At 23.9% G+C, this 13,641-nt stretch overlaps 4 protein-coding genes across 6 annotated transcripts in view; 2 read left to right on the forward strand and 2 right to left on the reverse strand.

Annotated features, from left to right (window-relative positions):
* The window catches only part of LOC102680146 (protein ABHD18), a 4,188-nt gene extending 3,513 nt beyond the window's left edge, over positions 1 to 675 (reverse strand). Inside the window, exons 1-2 of one of the 3 annotated variants that reach the window (XM_031514127.1) lie at positions 464 to 673; positions 160 to 240 (exon numbers count right to left, since the gene is read on the reverse strand). Coding sequence is in view for 2 of the 3 variants with exons in the window: in XM_006623475.2 (XP_006623538.1) it covers positions 160 to 251 (92 nt within the window). In the remaining variant the exon portion in view is untranslated. Of the gene's footprint in view, positions 1 to 159 lie in introns of all 3 variants that reach the window. The other 2 variants (XM_006623475.2, XM_006623474.2) reach the window with 2 other exon arrangements.
* A 472-nt stretch (positions 676 to 1,147) lies between these two features.
* Positions 1,148 to 2,629, forward strand: LOC102680454 (THO complex subunit 3). The gene is made up of 2 exons (XM_006623477.2): positions 1,148 to 1,482; positions 1,807 to 2,629. Exons 1-2 carry the CDS (start codon positions 1,291 to 1,293, stop codon positions 2,587 to 2,589), a joined length of 975 nt encoding a protein of 324 aa, XP_006623540.1. The 5' UTR covers positions 1,148 to 1,290; the 3' UTR covers positions 2,590 to 2,629.
* A 317-nt stretch (positions 2,630 to 2,946) lies between these two features.
* LOC102681749 (cilia- and flagella-associated protein 97-like) lies at positions 2,947 to 4,061 on the forward strand. The gene is made up of 2 exons (XM_006623488.2): positions 2,947 to 3,827; positions 3,929 to 4,061. The coding sequence occupies exons 1-2, from the start codon at positions 3,129 to 3,131 to the stop codon at positions 4,010 to 4,012; spliced, it is 783 nt and encodes a 260-aa protein (XP_006623551.1). The 5' UTR covers positions 2,947 to 3,128; the 3' UTR covers positions 4,013 to 4,061.
* A 332-nt stretch (positions 4,062 to 4,393) lies between these two features.
* Positions 4,394 to 13,641, reverse strand: part of LOC102681608 (transmembrane protein 131) — a 10,306-nt gene continuing 1,058 nt past the window's right edge. The window contains exons 3-23 of the mRNA XM_006623487.2: positions 13,345 to 13,373; positions 12,791 to 12,874; positions 12,569 to 12,692; positions 12,044 to 12,157; positions 11,850 to 11,972; positions 11,590 to 11,753; positions 11,283 to 11,469; positions 11,028 to 11,136; positions 10,700 to 10,959; positions 10,029 to 10,445; positions 9,751 to 9,939; positions 9,432 to 9,660; positions 8,913 to 9,294; positions 8,604 to 8,819; positions 8,363 to 8,502; positions 6,961 to 8,207; positions 6,540 to 6,867; positions 5,987 to 6,414; positions 5,704 to 5,911; positions 5,353 to 5,534; positions 4,394 to 5,191 (exon numbers count right to left, since the gene is read on the reverse strand). Of these exons, the coding sequence (XP_006623550.1) occupies positions 5,102 to 5,191; positions 5,353 to 5,534; positions 5,704 to 5,911; positions 5,987 to 6,414; positions 6,540 to 6,867; positions 6,961 to 8,207; positions 8,363 to 8,502; positions 8,604 to 8,819; positions 8,913 to 9,294; positions 9,432 to 9,660; positions 9,751 to 9,939; positions 10,029 to 10,445; positions 10,700 to 10,959; positions 11,028 to 11,136; positions 11,283 to 11,469; positions 11,590 to 11,753; positions 11,850 to 11,972; positions 12,044 to 12,157; positions 12,569 to 12,692; positions 12,791 to 12,874; positions 13,345 to 13,373 (5,250 nt within the window). The 3' untranslated portion in view covers positions 4,394 to 5,101. The remainder of the gene's footprint in view (positions 5,192 to 5,352; positions 5,535 to 5,703; positions 5,912 to 5,986; positions 6,415 to 6,539; positions 6,868 to 6,960; positions 8,208 to 8,362; positions 8,503 to 8,603; positions 8,820 to 8,912; positions 9,295 to 9,431; positions 9,661 to 9,750; positions 9,940 to 10,028; positions 10,446 to 10,699; positions 10,960 to 11,027; positions 11,137 to 11,282; positions 11,470 to 11,589; positions 11,754 to 11,849; positions 11,973 to 12,043; positions 12,158 to 12,568; positions 12,693 to 12,790; positions 12,875 to 13,344; positions 13,374 to 13,641) is intronic.

Consider the following 13,641-nt stretch of genomic DNA (forward strand, 5'->3'; position numbering starts at 1 on the left):
TATATATAAAATAATAACATTAATATAATATATGCACATATAAAATTTATTTATATTTCAATCATAAGACTAATATCGAATACTCTCGAACACGAATCAAATATTTAAATTTATATTAAATAAAATCAAAGTTATTACTTTCATCAAGAATATTCTTACCTTTTCAAATTTTGAGGACTACCCCAGCCTTTCGTAAAAAATTTAGTGAGAAGAATACTTCTATAAACAGCATCCAAACGACTGCGTGGCATTATAAATCATTAATTTTTAAACGTTTTTAAACGTTGAATTTTAACTACTGGCAGTAGAAATTTATTTGAGATAAAAAAGCATTAATTTTGCTAAAATACTCGTTATTTCGGTTTGAAATAATCTGGATAATTCGTGTGATCATTATCACGTCCCAATTCTTAAAATACTATTAACGATGTCGACATTGTTCTTGAACTGGTCATAAACTTACCGCGGTAAACAGTTTATCAAATATATTAATCAGGCGATAGGAATAATCGGATCAGGTGATGTTTTATAAGTATATCACGTATGAACATTCGCATCTTCGTTGTAATACAAATACAATTGCAATTTTGATGAATAAATTCCTTACATATCGATCATTCTTAAGAGGACGTTACCGTCCCGTTTTTTAAAGTATTTATGAAGTTAATTTTCATTTAAAATTCATTGATAATATAATTTGTTAGATTTTCTTGATTTGCAATTAAAATTCTGAAATATGAAAATATTCGCGCCATCTGTTAGTAAGTCATTTTTATAAAATATGTATAAATGACATCTAGTAGATATTATTTAATATAAATTTTTTAATTATCATATTCTTATTAATTTATAGTACAAATTCAAATTACGATACTAATAAAAAAAATTTGTAATAAAAATTATTTTCTGAGCACTTATGCTTTTTTAAATGTTTAAATAATTTTAAATTATATATGTTCTTTTAATTCCAATAATTTCTATTATTTTCTATTATTTTATATAATCTTTTTTATTTATAATTTTATTTTATAAAACAGTAATAATTCAAAACTAATCAATTATCAATATTAAGATATTTATAAATTTCTAAATTATGTTATAAAAATACATGATTATTAAATCTATCTGATACTTTATCTATGGTTAAAATAAAACATGTAAATAATTATTTTAATATATTTTAACAATTATATAAATATCTTCATGTCATTTGTTTTTCATTTAAATTATTGATAATTTGTCGCAAAAAAAGAATAATAAAAAAATTGTAGATAACTTAACTGATAGTTAATGAAAACAACAATGTCCACTTCTCGTGTTGATGAACTGATAAATTATTTTAAATCACATAATAAAATTAGAGAACAACAAAGTCATTCTGCGAAAGTACATAGTGTAGGATGGAGTTGTGATGGAAAACTTTTGGCTTCAGGATCTTTTGATAAATCTGTTTGCATTTTTTCTCTTTGCCCAGATCGTCTAGTAAGTAAACATAACCTCTTTTCTATTATTCAATATAATTTCAATTCTTCGAAATTTAATTTTTATAAATATTTATTTTTTATTTTATTTATATATATATATATATTTAATCATCACATCATTTAATCATAATGAAATCATAATTAAGTTTTGTAGAATATTTTAAATTATTTATGATTATTTTTATACAAATATCTTATTTTTTAATTGCATTACACATTACTATTGATTTTTTATGTTTTGAATTTGATTATTATAAAATTAAAAAATTTTTAAATTATTTATTAAAACTTTGATTTTAATCTTTAATATACTTTATTATAGAAACAAGAAACAACTTTCAGAGGACATGGTGGTAGTGTAGATCAACTATGCTGGCATGCCTTTTATCCAGAATTATTGTCTACTGCAAGTGGAGATAAAACAGTTCGTATATGGGATACAAGAACTCAAAAATGTACAGCAAATATCAGTACAAGAGGTGAAAATATCAATATATCATGGTCACCTGATGGTAATACAATAGCTGTAGGAAACAAAGAAGATTTGGTGACTTTTATTGATGCACGAGTAATGAAAATTCGTGCAGAAGAACAGTTCAATTTTGAAGTGAATGAAATTTCATGGAATAAAGATTCTGATACATTTTATTTAACTAATGGTCAAGGCTGTGTACATATTTTAAGTTATCCAGATTTAGAATTATTACATGTAATTAAAGCACATCCAGGAACATGTATTTGTATAGAATTTGATCCTACTGGAAGATATTTTGCAACTGGTTCAGCAGATGCATTAGTTTCTTTATGGGATGCAGATGAATTGTGTTGTTTAAGAACATTTTCAAGATTAGAATGGCCAGTGAGAACTATATCATTTTCTTATAATGGACAATTATTAGCTGCAGCATCTGAAGATCTTGTAATAGATATAGGTGAAGTTGAAACTGGAGAAAAAATTACAGATATACCAGTAGAGGCAGCAACTTTTACAGTTGCATGGCATCCAAAACAATATTTGTTAGCATATGCATGTGATGATAAAGATACTTATGATCGAAAACGTGATGCTGGTAGTCTAAAAGTATTTGGATTTGCTAATGATTAAAATATTATTTTTAGACTTTTATATTAAAATATATTATTACGAAAAACAAAAAAAATTCATTTTGATCTTTGTACCTGTATTCTCTTTTAAATACATTAAAATATTATAATAATTATATATTTTGTAAAATAATATATAAAAATAAGTAAAATTTTTTAATGAAAAAATCAAGGAAATCTTATATATAGTATTTAAATAAAAATTATAAAATGAATGTTGAAAATTATATGATTCTGCATTTAATATTATTAATTAAATATGTTTTAATTGAAGTTGATTATCATAATAAAAGAAATGTAGATATAAAATTATAATAAAAAAAATATATCTTAATCGTATCTTAATTTATAAACATCATAGCAATATATAGCCAGCTTATATTTGATAACTAGAGAAGATTATTTTGTTTTGTTATTTGGTTACCATGGTTATTGAAACATATTACACTTATTTCTTAACCTGAAAATATTCTCGGATTAATTTTGTACTATTAATAGTTTCATCTTTTTTTACAAAATATTTTATTAACATTTATTCTCATGTCATGTTTAAAAGATACTCAGCCTGATTGTAGGTGTCAATATACATTAACATTGACAGATGAAATAGTTCATGAAAAGTTTTCTGAAATGAAAGACAGTTTCAATCATGTGCCCAGTATACATGAGGTGGATGAAGAAGAAACGGATGAAGAAAATGCTTGTGATTTAGAATTAAAAACTCCAAAAGATATTGAACTAGCTGCAGATCAATTAAAAGATACTGCAGATACTATAGATGAAGATTCTATTTATAGTAATGATTCATTCTGTTCTGATGAATCTTGTGATGAATCTGAAGAAACTAATGGTACATTAAGATCACTTAATGATTCTAATTTTTCTCCTCATCCTCAAATTAGTACGCGCAAATTTAGTCACGAGGAAATTAAAAACGAACAGGAAAAATCTGAAAATATAACGCAAAACAATGAAATTATAAATTCTATTGGTAGAAGTTCAATATCTGAAGATAATTCCATAGGAATCAAACAAATAAAAAATAGAAGAAAAAATATGAGTTTTACAGATGAAGAAATACGAAAAATCGAATGGGAGAATCAAATTCTATTAAGAAAGATAATGGCACAACAGAAACCAAAAGAAAAAGTATTTTATGAAAATATCCCACCATCAAGAATAAGTAGTTCTGCAATAAATAGAAAGAAATTACAAAAGAAAATAGAAAATGAAAATATAGTATGTATAAATATTTAAATTGAAATAAAACATAAATTTTTATAAATAACTTGACTACAGGCTTATTATAAATGAATGACATTGAATATTTACATTTACAGTTATTGCTTCAAAGGATACAACAAACTAAATCACGAGTTATGAATAATATGACAAAACCTGGTTGTAGACAAACAATCTTATAATCTATAACACATAATTATAATTTTATGCATTTTATATTGATAGAAAGTTTATAATAAATTATGTTATATATTAAATATCTGTAATGCAAATATCATAATTGTGGTTTTTTGAACACATAATATAAAATTCCAAGTAGTCATTATTTGTTATTGTAAAAAAAATGTATAAAATTTCATAAATGTATATTATACTATTTTTGTAATAAAATTAATTTTATTAAATTATTGTTTTATTCAAACATAACATTTCTATTATCATTAAAGCTTAATAAAATTAATAACTAAATTTTTAAATTACTATTAAAAATTATTAAATATTATAAGTCACTTTTTTAAAACATTATTTATGAATACAAAATTCAAATTATTAAAACACAGCAATTACCAGTCTTGAAGAGTAGGTACACATTTTTATTTTGTTTTGTATACATCACAACTTTGTAAAATGTTTTGAAAACTTACCAAAGAAATTTCTACAAGTCAAGACTATAAAAATCACAGTTCTCACTCGTTCCAAATAACTTAATTATTACCTCTTTTTATGTAACATCAAGACCAACATTCTTTGAGTATTGTGATTATTTTTCATTTATATTATGTAGAAAATATAAAAAAAAAAACAAATAATCAAAAGACAAAATTCATAAACTAGAAACATTTTTGCTTTTAAAAATTCATTTTTTTGATTATTCTATGTTTCATTTATTACTTCCAATTCAGATTTTAGTTGGTCATTCTAACTAGGAATCATAAAAAAAACTTGTGATTTCAAATTAATAATGATTCAACGTACCATGCTAAAATATCAATAATAACATAAGTCAATAAATGATAACATAAAAATTTAACGAGTACAAAACAATTTTTTTGTCCAAACTTATTCATATTATTATGCGAGGTACTATTCAACAACATATCACAAATACGCAAAAATATGAATAATAACAAAAACCAGCTGGTAGTTTAAGCGTTATCGATCACGAAAGGTGTTGCTAATAAATACATTATTACTTTCCATATTAGAAAAAAATTGCTTTAACCAGGTCTAGATATCACAAGATACAATATCGAAAATTTTTGGAAACGAGATTAGTCTTCGTGTTTTTTTTTCCAAGACTCTGAAGATGATGGCGTCCATATTGTACTGAGTGAACGAAATGGATCGAAACCTGATCTTTCCTAAAATAATAAATAAGATATAAAATAATTATAAAATATAAATTTCATAATAAATATATATAATAAAAATGTAAAAAATAAAATATTTTAAATAAAATTATTTTAAAATTATGAATATAATGAAACCAAGATAAATATATAAAAAATTATTATTTTTTTACTTGTGTATCTGTTTCTGTTTGTAATGAAGATAATTGTGAAACTATAGGCGGCGTAGCTGCACCCCATGGACCAGCAGCCCATACACCTCCTGTATTTATTCCCCAAACACCGCTTCTTTCTTCTCCTACTGCTGCTCTAGTATATAAGGGTTCCCAATTTGTTTCAACTGTTACCCAATTATCTGTAAATATAAATTTATAATAATTTGTTTATTTTAAATTAGAAAAATATATTACTATGATTATGTAATATTTTATAAAAAAAATTTATTTGATATAATATATAGATTTATAAATTAATTATAATATTTTATTTAAATTAATTCGAATTCTTATGTATATATTTTTCACCTTTTAATGTATCTGTTAACATTGGAGGTTTTTCTGAAGATTTTGATGATTCCAATTGAAATCCACTTGTACTATCAGACAATAATTTAAGCATAGGATTATTGTCTTCCCATAACTGACATCTTGTATCTTCTTCCGGACTTTCTAATTCCATTAATGGTTCATCAGTTTCTGGAAGATCATCATATGGAATCAATTCTCGTTCAAACTGAAAAAAGAAAGTTCAAATTATAACTTAATATCAATATTATATAACAATGAATTCAATTATTTTTTAACTTGCCGGTGGTTCTGTAAAGGCATTTATGAAATAACTATTTGAATGTTGCGAATTATTTTGTATCTTCAATGAATCCTGACTGAATAGCTTTTCTTTTTCAACAGATTGAATACAAAGAGATGGAGATTTTGATATCATTCTATATTCCTTCGTTCTCGATATTAATTCTTGACTCGATTGCTGTTTTGTATAATCTAAATCTTTGGTGTCATTATTGAAAACCATTGGTATATTATGCGTGGTTTGAGTTTTATGTAACTTATTTAAATTCGAAAACGGCGAAATATTTTCTTGATTTCGTGCTACGACATCGCTAAATCTAGCTCGATTTTCACCCCAACATGATGGTGGTGGTGGCAATGGAGTAGAAATTGCTCCTAGCGTACGCATTGAATCTTCTTTTTGATTAACATTTCCATTTAATGTTGTTGCTATAATAAAATAAAATAAAATAAAATAATTAATTCTATTAAAAGTTATATGAATGTCTTTGTTAATTTATTGACAATAATTTGTTAGTTTATTATCTTATGTTTATATAAGAGATTTTATATACTTTTTATATGTCCCTTATCAATGCCCCGACGTTTCTGAGATCCTTTATCTTTTCTAGGAGGATTTTTATTTTGCCGAGGTAATTTGAAAGATGACTCAACCGTACGTGTTGCATGAATATGATGTTTCATAGTAGATCTTGTATTTGTTTTCCATCTATTTGGATTATTATGTCTTTCTTTATCATATTCATCATCATCACAATCACCTTCATAATTATCTCTATAATCTACACATGGCACAGAAGTAATTGATTGGGGCTTAGTCTTTTTAGTTACATTACTTTTTCTTTGTAATTTATCAGATTTTCCACAAGATTGATCAAAATTCTGTAATAAATAATATTTTTTATCATAAAAATATTTTATAATTCATAAAACAAATATATATTAATTTACATACAATTTAAACAATATTCTTACCTTACATAAGGGAGAATCATCTTGAACAGAACTTTCCGTTGTTGTAGATGATGTTTCTTCTTCAGAAAGATGAATGTTCCTTTGATTGCTATTTGACTCAAATTTTTTGAAGGATACATGACCATTATTGCTATTTCCAACGGTAGTTTGTTTTTTTTTATTATCTAATTTATTATTTCGAGTATTATTAAGAAGTCCTGTAGTATCAACTTGAACTTCATGATCAACCAACTTCGTTTCTGTTTTAATATTTATTGTTTGATTAGACTTTCCTTTCCTATTCGTTACAGGACTTGTTTTCGTAAATGTATTTATAGTATATTTTTTTTCTTGAGTTCCTTGAATATCTGAAAACATATTTTCTGCGACACAATTATCTGTTTGAACTTCTTGTACATTATTTTGCTTTTTATTATTTCTTTTCTTGGCACCAAATGTAATATTGCTTATAACGTTACTATTATCTAATGTTGACTCTTCGCATCGTTTAAAAGACAATATATCTTTCGTCTCGGTATCCAACTTAAATCTGCGTTCCTCATCTGCAGACCAATCAGGAATTTTTAATCCTTTTTGTACATTATCTTTATCCTTATATTTTTTTACATTCATCAATGCCCAATCTGGATATTCCTCTCTTTTCATTATTTTTTGCTTTTCTTCGTTTATTAATTTCTCTTTTAAAGAAATTGAATCTTGCGTTGAATGTAAAGGCATATGTGATAACAGTCTTAAATCTAGTGGTGGTTGAACTGAACTTTCTCTTGAAAAGCTAGCTAAAGCTCCCCGTAATATTCGATCCGCTTCAAGAAACGAAATTGCGAGAACACATATTAATAATATTGATGAAAGACTTATAGCTGCCCATTGTACTGCATATTCCCATGAGGGTCTTGCAAGTACAGCTGTGCAAACTTCCAAAGAATGTGGAGGAAGTGTAGCAAGTAAATTAAGTATTACTATACCATCTTCGATATCACTATCAGAGCCTAAACTTGTAGATATCAAAAGTTTTCTTTCGATACGTGACAAAGTGAAATCTGGCGTAAATGCTATTTCCACTTTTTTTGTGGCATTTGGATTCAATTTAAATGGCATGCAATTCAATACCTTGAAACCATATCCTTCGCAACGTAAACCATTAATATAAAAATCGTAAACTTCTATAGGAAGTTCTCCTGTATTTCTTGCCATAAAAGATCTCTTTACTGTCAGATTTGGAGCCGAATTTCGTTTAAATCGTTCTCCTATTATTTAGAAAAAAATTCATCATTAAATAATTTTTTCCAAACATTATTTGATATATTTGGATTGATAATTTATTAAGTAAATAATTTTGATAAAATGCTCCCATTTTCCATTCTGCTTAATCGATAGAATGAGGGCGAAGAAACGTACATACGTTCACAATCTTTAAGATGTTTATCCGCAAGTTCGAATAATAAAGGTGTAGTAGAACCTGGTTTTCGATTTCCAAATCTAAATTGTGCATTTGCTCCTTGTCCCATAACACGCAATACTTCCAAGATAGTCATGTTATTTCTACAATTATTGGAAACGAAAAAAATTTATTATTCATTTTTTCAATTTTATGAATTCAACAAAATAATTGAAATAATTATTTATATATAAATAAAATTTACCTAATATATAAAAGTGCAGATGATAAAGATGCTGAAAAAGGTGTATATGATATTTGAATAGTTCTTGATTCAGAAGGTTTTAAATATAAAGGAATTGATTGTGATGCTATTGTTATATCCCATTCTCTTTCAAATCTTTCTTTATCTGCTATACTTTCTTCTAGTTTGAATTCTTCTGCAATTGTAGATCCACATTCTACACATGTGAATTTAAACCTATATATAAAAGTATATAATATAGATACGATATATATTATATATTAATATCTTATATTTTATACATTTTCTTTTTATTCAAAAAGTACATACTTAGCAGGTAATGAATGATAAAGTCTCGTTCCTTGTGGATAATTCCAATCCATAACTAATTGTATTATTAAAGGATTGATGCTTGGATTATATATTTTAATTGTGTTATGAGATGTATTTCCAATTTGTGTTAAAGGAAATACTAAAGCGACTTTATTTTTACTATTACCAAAACCAGTCAATAAACTGGGCCAATGTGGTTTTATATTCAAATAAAATTTGTGCCCACGAACTTCTGTTGTATCTAAGCGCATCGTAACATTATCCCAAGAACGACCGCCTGTAGAATTAAGAAAACGTGTGTATCTAGTATTTAATAAATTTAAGTCAGAATCTCTTGTATGTGAAGGAAGGGCCAAAGTATTCAACCACTGTTTACCAGCTGCAATAAAATACAAGATATTTTTTAAATAATATATTTAAATTTAAACAAAAAAAAATTGTATTTAAAATAGCATTAAATTAGCATTAAATTAGAAACTAATAATATAAAAGCATATAACAAAATAATTAATATACCATTACTATCCAATGACAAGCCTAAATAACAATAATGTTTGCATGTCACTGATGGTTCAATTCTTACTGAACCAATATAATTTTCACCTTTTGTTATAACAGGCATTGATGCTTCCTCTAAAGGTATATATTTTATTCTATTATCTTTATTCATAGGTGTGATTTGAGTTACTTGCATGGGTTTTACAAATGTTGAATATACCTTAACTTGCTGTACACAAATTGAACCCTACAAAGTTATTATAATAAAAAAGATTAAAAAAAGAAATGTTTATAAAAAATCTTATAATCATATTTATAAAATTTTATAATTATTTACAGGAAAACAATCCGTAAAAATAAGTTTTTTCAGAGAAATTCTTCCATGTGCAACACGCATGTAAACTGGTAAAATAAATCTTTCATAAGTCGTCCTAACGAATACATCACCCACAATTGTATCTTCCTCGACTATCGGAGTTTTTACTTTAATTTTAAAAATAGCTAAATGACCAGGTTTTATGTATTGCTAAAATTAAATAATTAAATATTTTATTAATTTTATAATTTATAATTATTAGATTATTATAAGTATTTTTCATAACTATTGTTATTTACATTGCCTGTATGACTGCATACAGTTATATTACGAAGTTCTTTATCTAATAAATCAGCCGGACTTCTTTGACAACCCATAAGTTCTAATACTGCACCAGGCATGTTAACTCCCCATCCATGTAAATCTATGTTAATTGGATTTTGATTTTCCAAAGCAAAAATAGCCTCATTTTCAGTTCCGCTTCCCACAGTACCAAAATTCATTGTACCCTCATCATTTTCTCGTTCTTCAGGAACAATTTTTCTTACTTTTCCATCATAACTTAATAATGGAACTTCAGTCACAGAAACATTTGAATGAATTAAAATTGATGATTCCATTTTCACATTATCAGTTTTCCTATCTTTTGCGAGTTGTAATGAAAATATATTCACTTTTTGTTCTGGTTTTATTACTCTTGGAATAAAATTTTTTATCTATAAAATTAAAAATTTATATTTAATTTCATAACTTAATATAAACATAATTTGTTATTTAATTAATTATAATAATTAATGATATATTAATATTATATTATATATAGTAATAATATATTATATATAGTAATATTATATAGTAATAATTATTTATAATGAAGTTTAAATGAACTACATTATTATAATTTTAATTTTCAATAAAATTTTTTTTTGAAATTCTGTATTATTACTTAAACTTTAAAAAATCTACTTACTGTAAAAAGTGTTTTTACATGTGATGACATTGTGACATTTGTAATAGCTAATGGTAATTTAAATTTATTAACAACGCTAAAATTTCGTGTTTGATTAGATTGGAGAGAACAATAATGCGTAATTGATGCGTTTACTTCTAATCCACCTTGTAAAACTTGTGCTATCCATGGAATTGTTAATTTTTGACTAGAACCACCTGAACCTATAGCTTTTATCACTAATTTTCCTTTAAAATGTTGTAATTCTAAACCAGTCTTCCCTAAAATCAAATGTATTTTATAATATATAATATAAATATATCTTATTATATAATTTAAAATTACATACAATCATAAATTAATGCTCCTATAGCAATTGGTATATCAGTATCTCCTGGAATTACCGCTTGCTCAAAATGAAGTTTTAATGCTTTAGAAACTGGTGTACTAATTATATTCTGTAAAATATACAAAGAATTGCCATAATTTAAATTTAAAAAATTTATTGTATGTAAATGAACATTATATATATACATAAAATAAATATCATAAAATATATCATAAAATAAATAATTTTTTAATTAAATATTTAAGAATTATTTACCATAACTTTTATTGGCTTTTTTGCTGAATTTTTCAAAGCAATAGGATATTGAATAGGAGGTTGCAATGAACCTCCCATACCTAAATTGATTACTCCAGAACTCCCACCCCAATGAAGACCAGCACCACTTTTCACTTCAACTTCAACTGTTACAACAAGTACTTCTGATGTATTATTTATTTTAAGTCTATAATTAAGAAAAATATTAATAATTAAAAATTATATATCTAAATAACATTAATAATTATTTAAAATAGATTAAAATGAAACTTATCTATATATATTTTATATACATAATAATACAAACCTAATATATGCAGTATGATTCTTTTCTGTGTAAGCATTAAAATGTAGTCTTATAATAGGTTTTGTTTGATATGGTGGGATTTCCCATAGTTCACGTGATCCTTCTGCTTCTCCTGATGGCAATTCTAATTGAAATTCTCCACCACTACTATATACCTCTAATACCTTTTTAATTAAATATAAAATATAGATAATCGAAGAGTACAAAATAAATAAATTTGAAATTTTTTAGTGTAAAAAGTATAAATATTAAATACCTACTTGTAAAGCTTCTGCATGTGGATTGTGCATATATATAAGTGGAGTAAATGTTGCATTTAAAGGTAATTTAACATCTACTACAGGTCTGAGTCGATATGGACTACTGACACTTATTCCTTTTACCTGAAAAAGAATTCTTAATAAAGAAAAATATATTTAGAATTTTTAATATATATAATATATAAGTTGATTACTTGATATTTCACAGTTCCATCTGCAGTATGTATAAAAAGATGTGTATCAATATCACCTTCTTCACGACCAAGAAAGACAACATCAAATGTTGTGTTCCTCAATGGTGGAATTACCTATATAAATCAAATTATAATAATGATATATTATATGAATTATAAAACTGATTGAATTTTATTTCTATTTATATGATTTTATTTACTTTAATTAATACTTTAATTATAAAATAAATAAATAAATAAATAAATAAATAAAATATTATAATATAATTACTTAATTGATCTCTTTAGATAGTCTCTTCAAATATTTTTATATTTTTCGAAATTTAAGTGAAAAATTATACAATAAAAATTAACAAATAAATAGATATTCAAAATTTTAAATTAAATAAAACATTTAATTATGCTTCATATAATTATATATTACTACATATAAAATATTTACATTCACGTATATTATTTATATTAAAACAAAAATTATTTAATAATTATTTAATAAAAAAAAAATTTACATCATAAGAAACTTACTTTATTTCGAAAAAATGATGAATGGAAATGACGTGTATTTCCAGATATTGATAAAAGATGGATTGTTTTATTATGATCTCTATTAAATAAGATCACAGTTTCTTGGTGGGGTATACCAAGTTGTCTAAAAAAGAAAATATCTATATTGTATGTATATTCATTTATGTTAATATTATACAAAATCAATATATGTTAATATATACAAAATCAAGACTTATGTACCTCTCTTTAAAGTCCAAAATATGTGGTTCGAAATAAACATAAGATAATGAATCTTGTGTTTTATCTTCCTCTGATGTTGTATCCCTTAAAAAAGCAAGTTTAAAATTTTAGTTTAGTATATTGAATAATAATTTTTACAAATATATTTATAATAATTAAAATTAAAAATAAGAAAGATATAAAGAAAAGTAATTTAAAATATCACAATAAAGAAATATAATAAAATATAAAATTTAAAAGCAATCATTTAAATATATTATTTTAATAAAATAAATAATATAATTGGCAAAAATTATAAGATATGTAATATTTTACATTTTGAATTATGTATTTTTATGTATTTTTTGTGGTATAATATTAAGAAGAATTTAATATGGTATAATATTAAGAAAAATTAATTATTTTTTTATATCATTTTATTATTATTTTTTGTTATTTTTTATATTATTTTATATATACTATATATAGTAAAATCAAAAAATAAAAAAAATCATAATAAAAACTTTTCTTATTTTTACTTAGTATTACTTTAATGAGTATTTTATTACGCTTACCCAGCTCCTTGTACTGTATTAGTAAAATCCTATAAAAGAAAAATTTAATATTATATATTTATAAAATTAAATTTATATATTAAGAAATATATTTTATTAAATAATATATATTAATATATGTTATATTAATTATTATATTAGAATATTTAGAAAGAAATAATATTTATAGTAAATTTCTGATATTTTCTGTATTTTTTTATTTATTTGAAAATTTCATCACAAAATAAGATAAAATAATTTTATTTATGAATACCTATTTAATTTAAGAACTTTTATTTGCTTATTAAATTTTTATAA

This window comes from Apis dorsata, unplaced genomic scaffold, assembly GCF_000469605.1.
Source record: "Apis dorsata unplaced genomic scaffold, Apis dorsata 1.3 scaffold_896, whole genome shotgun sequence".
NCBI lineage: Eukaryota > Metazoa > Arthropoda > Insecta > Hymenoptera > Apidae > Apis > Apis dorsata.